Source organism: Chaetura pelagica, unplaced genomic scaffold, assembly GCF_000747805.2.
Source record: "Chaetura pelagica isolate M959 unplaced genomic scaffold, ChaPel_1.0 scaffold132, whole genome shotgun sequence".
NCBI lineage: Eukaryota > Metazoa > Chordata > Aves > Apodiformes > Apodidae > Chaetura > Chaetura pelagica.
Genome location: NW_009952709.1, coordinates 89,337 through 97,677, shown reverse-complemented (window position 1 = coordinate 97,677; position 8,341 = coordinate 89,337). Strand labels below are relative to the sequence as shown.

The 8,341-nt window shown below is 60.8% G+C and overlaps 1 protein-coding gene across 1 annotated transcript; it reads right to left on the bottom strand.

Annotated features, from left to right (window-relative positions):
- Nucleotides 1-3,356: 3,356 nt before the first annotated feature.
- Nucleotides 3,357-3,860, bottom strand: RNF224 (ring finger protein 224). The gene has a single exon (XM_009994325.1). It carries the CDS (start codon nucleotides 3,858-3,860, stop codon nucleotides 3,357-3,359), a length of 504 nt encoding a protein of 167 aa, XP_009992627.1.
- Nucleotides 3,861-8,341: the final 4,481 nt, after the last annotated feature.

Below are 8,341 nucleotides of genomic sequence, written 5' to 3'. Positions count from 1 at the left end.
TCCCTGGAGCCCCACACATTCCCCAGCTCGCTGCCACTCTCCGCCTGCAGTCCCGGACCCGGTTTTCCTTCAGGGTGGAGCCACGGTTTTTTCAGCAAATATTTTCACAGTGATGCCTGCTCTGGCAAAGGTGTGAGCCGGGCCCTGGTCCCTCCCTCTGCCAGGCGCTGCTCCAGCCAGGTGAGCGCCAGCTCTTTGTGGCCTGGGATTAACTGCTTGTATGTGCTGCAGGCTGGAGAGCTGGAGAAAGGCAAAGCCAGACCCATCTCTTGGCCTCCCTCCTCCCCCCCAGGACACCCCACGGTTGTGCTGCCACACCAGCCAGGGGCAGATTCAGGGAGCCAGGACCCAGCTGGCTCAGCTGGGACAAAGCTTAAATCCCTTCATCAGCAGGTCTAACCCCATCTTCTGTGCTGGCCTACCATGTCCAGAGGTGCTCAGCTAGGAGCTCTGCTGGGAGCCACAGGCCACCCACTGAGCCTACCCCTGGCAGGAGACCACAAGCCATGCCAAAGTGAGGAGGACTGGGATGCAAGTCCCATGGGCCACCTCCCTCCTCCTCAGCAGGATCACACATCTGCGTGCACATGGGGGGACAACCCAGAACCCCAACAGGGGAAGGAGTGGGAAAGGTGATCTTGCTGGGCTGCAGCCACCCAAAACTTGTTTACACTCACCCTGGCACGGCAGTGCCAGCACAAGAGGGCTCAAAGTCTGCCTACACCTTGTTTACACCTGCCCTGGTTTCAAAGCTGCCCAAAGTCCTGAAGCAGAAGGCTGGAGAGGAGAGATGTCACCTCCCAGCACCCACTGTCCCTGACAGAGCTCAGCAGGCAGGGCTGGCAGCTCCTCATCCCACCCACAGCCTGGAGCAGGGACCCAGAGCAGGGACACAGCCTCTGCTCACAGCCTTGCAGTAGCTTTGGGACCATCAAGATCCCAGATGGTCCCTGTCACCTCTGCCACATGGCCGAAGGGCTGGAAGGCAGGAAAGCAGTGCATGGCTGCACCCCAGGCCAGGAGCAGGATGTTCCCAAATCTGGGACAGGAGCAGCAGGCAGGCGATCTATTAATAGCAGCCAGAGGAGCTTTGGTTTGTTTATCTATCCTGCAGCAAACTCGGTTTGCTGCATTAATCCCCATCTGGAAATAATTCAGAGGAATCCTCCAGCCCAGCCCTGAAGCAGGGCATGAACCTGCAGCCACGTGGAGCTGCAGCACCAGCTCATCCCACCAGCAGCTGCCAGATGTATGGAGAAATGAACTTTTAGACACCCCTGTCCCAACATGCTCTTCCTACCCACTGTCTGCAGCTACTAGGAAATGCAAAATTCATTGGGAAAAATAAGCAAAAACTGTTAAAAGTGAGGCCACTTCCAACTTTTGTGCTCAGAGAGCCCAGGAGGCTGCAAACCCATCTTAGCTCCACTGCCAACCCCTCACTGCCAGCCTGCTGCCCACCCCCATGGCACACTGCAAGGGAGATGTCCCCAGTGTCCCGCCTGCTGGGGACACCAGCCAAGCACAGGGTGGGTGCTGGTGGTGCCTGGCTCCACTCCTGTTCTGCACGTGTTTGCTGCACCCCCTTGGACCTGCTGGCTGGTAACCCCTTTGGTGTCCTGTACCCTTGCAGCGCCACCACTGTCACTTCATGCATTCCCTCAGTGCTTAGCAAAGTGTGGGTCCCTGTCACTGTCCCCTTCTCTGGAACGAGGGACCCAGCACCCTGCAGGAAGAGCCCAGGTGCCCCCCCCAGCCAGGGCTGCACCCACCAGCACCCCACTGCCCTGCAGCAAAGTCTCCTCCTGGAGCTTTTGTCTCTACAGGGAATGGCAAAGCCTGGCCCCAGGGCCCACATTCAGCTGCTGTTGACCAAACTCCCAGGTCCTTTTCTGCCAGGCACTTTCCAGCCCAAGCCTGGAGCGTTGCCTGGGGTTGTTGTGACCCAAGTGTGGGACTTGAAGTCTCTAATTTATTGCATTTTTCCATGTAATTAAAGATCCAAGGCAGGCAGATTCCTCCTGCCTGGAGTCCCTGAACCACATCATGCTTCTGCTCTCCTTGCTAGGCACCTCTGCCCTGGGATATCCTTAGTACTTCTGCTTCCATGACTGGAGCTCCTCAGGTTGGGCTCTGCTGGGAACATCTCAGCCCTGCCAGGGACATCTCAGGGCTGACATTTTTATGGCAAGTGACACCAAGAGGCAGAATTGTGCACAGGTGCTGTGCATGGTGTGGGTGCTGAGCACAGGTTGGGTGCTGGACTCCTCTGGCTGCAGCTCTGGTACCCACAGCCAAGCACCAGGACTGCCTGGGGGGCATGAGATCAGTGCTAGCTCCAGGGAGGCAGTGGCTAGGGTGGTGTCTGGTGCTGGGATTGCAAGAGCTCAGAAACCACATGGAAAATGGATGCAGAAAATGGGTTCTGAGGAACCACAAGAACTGCCCAGGCAACACCAAGCCCTGACCAGGACCTGTGTTAGTATCACCCTGGGGCACCCCATTTGGCCTCAGTTAAACCCACCCCAGCTGTCTGGGCTCTCATCCCTGCACCCCCTGTTTGAGGGAAGGCAGGGAAAGCCCTGCAAAGACATGGCCTGGAAAAAGAGCAGGGGCAGTTCTGTAGGGGCTGCAGGCAGGTGTGCAGGCAGGGAGGTGGGAAAAGGGAAGGCAGGGAAAACCAAACTGGCACAAGCCACGGAGCATGAGGACTAGCCAGAGCTGCCATAGACTCTCCCACCCTCAGTTTCAACTGTCCAGCTTCCCCCAGTGGCCGCATTTCTCATGCAAACGGCCAACAGAGCAAACACTTAAAGCAAAACAATCCGGCAGAGCAGGTCCCCTCTCCCTGTCCCGCCCTCCACAGGGAGGATTGCCCTGGGCTAGCCCAAGGCTTGCTGGCAAATATGACCAAGACATGCAGCCCAGCAGGGCCAACAGAGCAATTTTTAATAGGCACAAAGCTTTTGGGGTGCAGGACACAATCCCTGGAGCATCATTGTGTGATGCCAGGCTCCTGTGTCCCCTGCCTGGGAGCTGCTCGGTGGCTGTGTCCCTGCTGCAAAGCCATGTGTGCAGAGAAGCCAGGCATGAGCAAGTCCTGGGGCAGGGGACATGGGGACATCCGTGATGGCTGGACCAGGTTACTGAGTTGTCAGAGGGAAGAGTGGGCAGGATGAGGGGGTGGGAATATCCCCATCCTTCTGTTGCACCCCAAATCCTGGCAGGATGGACAGCAAGCCCTGAGCAAGCTGCAGCCCATCCCCGGCTGCCCCACTGCTACTGCCCATGGTGTGGGTGTCCCCAGAAGTGGTCCCAGACTGCATCCCAGGAGCTCAGCAGCCTCCTCCTGGTGCTCAGCCCTCGAAGGCAGCCATGGCCCCGCAGCACAGGCAGGGCCGGCAGCAGCCGCGCCGCGGGAACAGCGCGGGAGGCCCCGAGTCTTGGCACAGTCCCGCAGGTTGCTGGGTCACTGCCTTCTCCTTGCACGAGCCCTTGGTGGCCGAGTCGGGTTGAGACCTGCCAGCCACCCGGGGCTGCTCCTTGTCAGCCTTGACGGCCAGGAAGGTGGCCAGGTCCAGGTCTAGCATGGCGACCCCGCCGCGCGGCGTGGGCGTGTTTTGGCGGCACTGCGGGCAGGGGATCCAGCGCTGCTCGTTGGCCACCGCGTCCAGGCGCTTGAGGCAGGCTTGGCAGAAGGTGTGGCCGCAGTAGAGCCGGCGGGGCAGGCGGCTGCCCAGGTCGTAGGAGCAGTAGCAGATGATGCACTCGACCCGCTGGCTGCCCCGGCTCGGCGTGCGCTCCTGCTCCCCCGGGCGCGGCCCCGGGTCCCCTGCCCACGGGCTGCCCCCCTGGGCCATGCTGGGGGGCGGGAGGAGCCGTCAGACCCAGGGCCAGGGCGGGGGGTGTTACCTCTGGGTGCAGCTGATGCACAGGGGATATGGGGACCAGCCCTGTGGGGTGGGTTCCCAAGGGCATCAGGCTCCCTGCCCAACATCCCTGCCTGGCTGCCTGCCCCGTGGACAGCCCTGCCTAGAAAACCAGGACCTTGTCACAATAGATGGCTCTGACTGCATCCAAGGGGGATGCATTTTCCCTGATCCCACCCCTGAATCTCTGCTAGGAGCTCTGCCAAATGACCCTATGTCCCTATGCTTGAACCTCAGCATCCTGTCCAGCCTCTGGGTTGGTGGGAATATGGGGTGGGCAGGAGTATGTTGGCTGGGTGGGTAGGGGAGCAGCACCCAGAGGACCAGGCAGAGCCACAGTCCTGCTCCTCACCAGCCCAGAACTGTGCCAGCCCACCGTGGCATGGCTGGCAAGCAGCAGAGTGGTGGGGAGGAGTTGAGAGGTCTGGCATTATCTTAAGTGGGGTCTGGTACCCACCACCACATTTGCAAACCCATCCTGGAGGCCACCAAGACCCCACTCCCACTCTACACGTGACCTCAAGTGTCTTCATACACATGGGCATCCCTCCCCTCCTCCCCTGCCCCCATCCCTACCTGTCCTGAGATGCTCCCCCAGGCCCTCAGGGGAGGTGGCAGAAGGGCTATGCTGTCCCGGGAGGCTGTGGCAGTCCCATGGGGAGCATGGGGGGTCCAAGTCACCAGCAGTGTCCCAGCCAGATCCCGATGGCTGCCAGTGGCAGCAGGAAGGGGCTCCCCTTTCAGGGACAGGCGCGCTATCGGATCTGCTGCTGGGAAGCCAAGCCTGGGAGATTGGGTTACAAGAACGCGGGTAACAAAGACCTTTGAAATTGAAGCCCCAGGAGTAGTAACTGACCATCCACCTCTCCTCCATTAGCAGAAGAAACTGTCCCCATGAGGCCAAGGATCCCTGGGCTTCACTGTGGGCAGAGGGTTTGCACATCCTCTGCGTCAGGGCAACAGCAGAGGAGTCTTCTACATCATCCACATCCACATGCTGGCCAGGAACATCAAGACAGATGTTGGCCAGCAGAGCCACCCCATCAGCCTCCAACCCCCACATCTCCAGGGGGTCCCGGGCCATGGGGATGGCTGTGACAGGAGCAGCAGGGCACAGGGAGGCTCCGGGCTGGCGGGGGCACGGGAGCTTGGGCAGGAACGGGGACATGGAGGTTCCAGCCTACTCTGAGCTGGCAGTGCCCAGAGGTGGGGCAGTGCTCCCTGACAAGTGCCTGGGGTCACTGCTGCCACTGACCCCCCTGCGACCCGCAGGCTCTGGGGACTCAGTTACTCTGCTCTGCCAGGAATGATGCTCATTTCCAGGCTGGAGCCAGCCCAGCACCCCTGGGTGACACACACACGACCCAGGGGAGGTGACAGCACCAGGGGGGTGGCAGGTTCTGTCCCTGCGCCAGCAATGCTGCAGGTGCTCCCAGCAGGGGAGTGTGAGAACGGCACAGGTCCTGGAGCCAGGATCCTGGAGGAGAAAAGCGCATCCTGGAGCCAGGGCAGGGCTGCAGGAACCCAGCAGCATTTCTGCCTGGCAGCAGGAGAGGGCAGCAGCTGCTGCTCCAGGCAGGAGCAGGCAGCAGTGCAGGCAGGGAGGCGGGCAGCTCCCTCCTGCTCACCCAGCATTTCAGCTGCCCTCGGGCCATGTTTCCAGCACTCTTCAACAGTAAGAACTGGGGGGGGTCTGGAGACCAAGAACGCCACAGGGACATTGGGCTCTGCAGAAATCCTCGGCCCCACGACGCTGGGGTGGGGAGCAGGGCAGCAGAGCCGGCAGTTCAGCACCCCGGGTGTGGTGGCCACACCTGACACAGGGTCCTGATACATCTTCTGCAACAGATTTCCCCAGGCAGTGCCCATCGGATGTGTGTGCCCATGGGTCCCCAGGCGTGAGGATGTCACCCCACGGCAGGGCCTTTCTGGGCTGATAGCAGGTCAGGGCTGGCTTGGGATGGGGCTGTGCTGGGGACCTCAGTTTTGGCCAAACTCACTGGCCAAGGTTGGGGCATTGGCTGTGTGTCCTAAGCAGATCAGGAACCAGCTGCCTGGGACTCCCACTGTGCTCTGGCACCTGAGGGTGCCACCCTGCATCCTGTGGGGTGGATGGCAACACCCGGGATGTGGCAGCCTGGGCAGAGCTGGTGCCCAGATGGGCACAGCATGCTCCCTCCAGAGCCCTGTGCCCAGGGGTGTACAGGCAGCTGGATGCCAGGGGATGTCCAGGCACATCCCAAAGCTGGAAAGAAGTCACTGTGCCACCCAAATCATGGTGGTGGCCAGACTCACCTGCCAGGGGGAGGGGAATGGAGCAGGAGGGCACCAGTCCCTTCAGGCCATAGGAACAGAATCATAAAATCACAAAATGGCTCAAACCACAGAGTGGTTGAGGTTGGAAGTGGCCTTTAAAGGTCAACCTGACCCTGAATGTTTCCAGGGATGGAGCACCCACCAACTCTCTGGGCAACATGGGCCAGTGTCTCACCACTCTCACTGTAAAAAATTTCTTCCTTATAGCTAGTCAAAATCTCCCCTCCTTCAGTTTACAACCATCACCCCTTGCCCTGTCACTACAGACCCTGCTAAAAAGTTTGTCCCCATCTTTCTTACAGGCCCCCTTTAAGGACTGAAAGCCCAGCCCAAGGAGAGCTTGGGCCCAATGATTGAGAGGGTGGGCTTGGCTCAGTGCACACCTGAGGATACCCCTGGCACTGCTCAGGGGCAGTGACCCCCCTTGGCTGCCTCTCCTTGCAGAAATACACACACAACCCTACCCCCTGCCTGCCCTCCTGCCCTGCTCCAGCCCCTGAGCTCTGCCAAAACACCTCACCGGGGACACAGGGCAGGCGTATCTGTGATCTGCAATGACAAACATGGGTGGGAAATGTCTTTTCCTCATCCCAGGACTCATCCCCGGGAGCTACAGGGACCTTTGGCCAGCAGGACGGGGAGCGGCACCCCCTGGGGAGTGCAAAGGTCTGATCCAGATGAGCCAGAGCTGAACACCAACCCCCCCACTGTGCACACAGCAGGTGGCACCAGCCAGCACCACCCTCCACACCCCTGAGCACCCTGCGAAGATGAAATGCACCCGGGGAGCACCCACAGGACCCTGCAGGCAGCTGTGTCCTGCAGAGCCCAGCTGAGGTCTGGGGTAGCATCCCCTGCCCACCCCTCGGCTTTCCTGCCACCCCCAGCTTAGCCCCCGTGGGGCTCCTGGCAGGCAGCTCTGTCTGGCCTCTCTGCGTTGTTTGCTGTCACCCCCAGGTCAGGCAGAGCGAAGGGCAGAGGTGACACATGGCACTGCTGGCAGATGCTGTGCCCTGTCAGTGCCCTGCCCAGGTCAGGTCAGCACATCTCTTGCCTCTTGCCCCTCCTGATGCCACCCTGGCCAGCCTGGGCCTCTGTTGAAGGTGCCACACACCCCTAGGGGACAGTTTCCCCTCCCAAAACTACATTTGCCCCTGCAGAGAGTGTGGGACATCCAGGATGTGGAGCAGCCACTGCGGGATGTGGGTTCCAGCCAAGCCAAGGTGATGACACCAGGTCCTGGCTCTGTGGCTGGGCAGGCCTGGCCCCGGGGCCACCAAAGCAAACAAGGGGTGGGTCTGCTGGTCCCCATGCCAGCTCTGCCTGCAGTGCAGGCAGGGAGAACAAGAACCAGCCTTGTGCAGGGCAGGCAGTGTGGGGCTGTGTCCCTGCCAACCTCCTCCAGCCAGCTGCAACCCCCCTGGCCACCCTTGGACACCCACTGGGATGGGAGCTGGGCCAGGCAGAGCACTCAGGACTGGAGGTGCAAACTGGCCAGGCCCTTTCCTGCACGTCTGCCAAGCCACTGCCACTCCAGCCCAGAAGCTCCCAGGGGTAGTGGGCTTCCAGGCAGCTGTGGGCTCCTGATGGTGGTGGGTCCCAGTGGTGGAGGACTCCAAGGGGTTGTGAGCCCCCAGTTCTAGTGGAATCTCAGTGGTGGTGGGATCCCAGTGATGGGTGGATTCCCAGTTCTGGTGAGCTCCTAAGGGTGGTAGGCTCCTCATTCTAGTCAGATCTCAGTGGTGGTGGGCTCTTGGTGGTGGGGGGTGCTCCTGGTGCTGGGGGACTCCCAGAAATGGTGGACACCTCATGCTGGTCAGCTTCTAGTTCTGGTAGGATCCCAGTGCTGGTAGGATCTTGGTGGCAGTGGACTCCAGGCAGTGGTGGGCTTCCAGTGCTGGTGGGAGTCTCAGCCAGCTGGGACAGCGCAACAAAGCCCACCCGGCTGGCCCAGGAAACTTCCCCTTCCCCAGTTCCATCCCCCCGCCTCCCAAGGCCAGGCTCTCCCTTCCCAAAAGGCAGGACAGCCACCCAGCTTGGCAGGTCCAGGTTGAGCAGCAACCAGCGTCCCCAGGCAGGCAGGAGGGGCTGGGGGA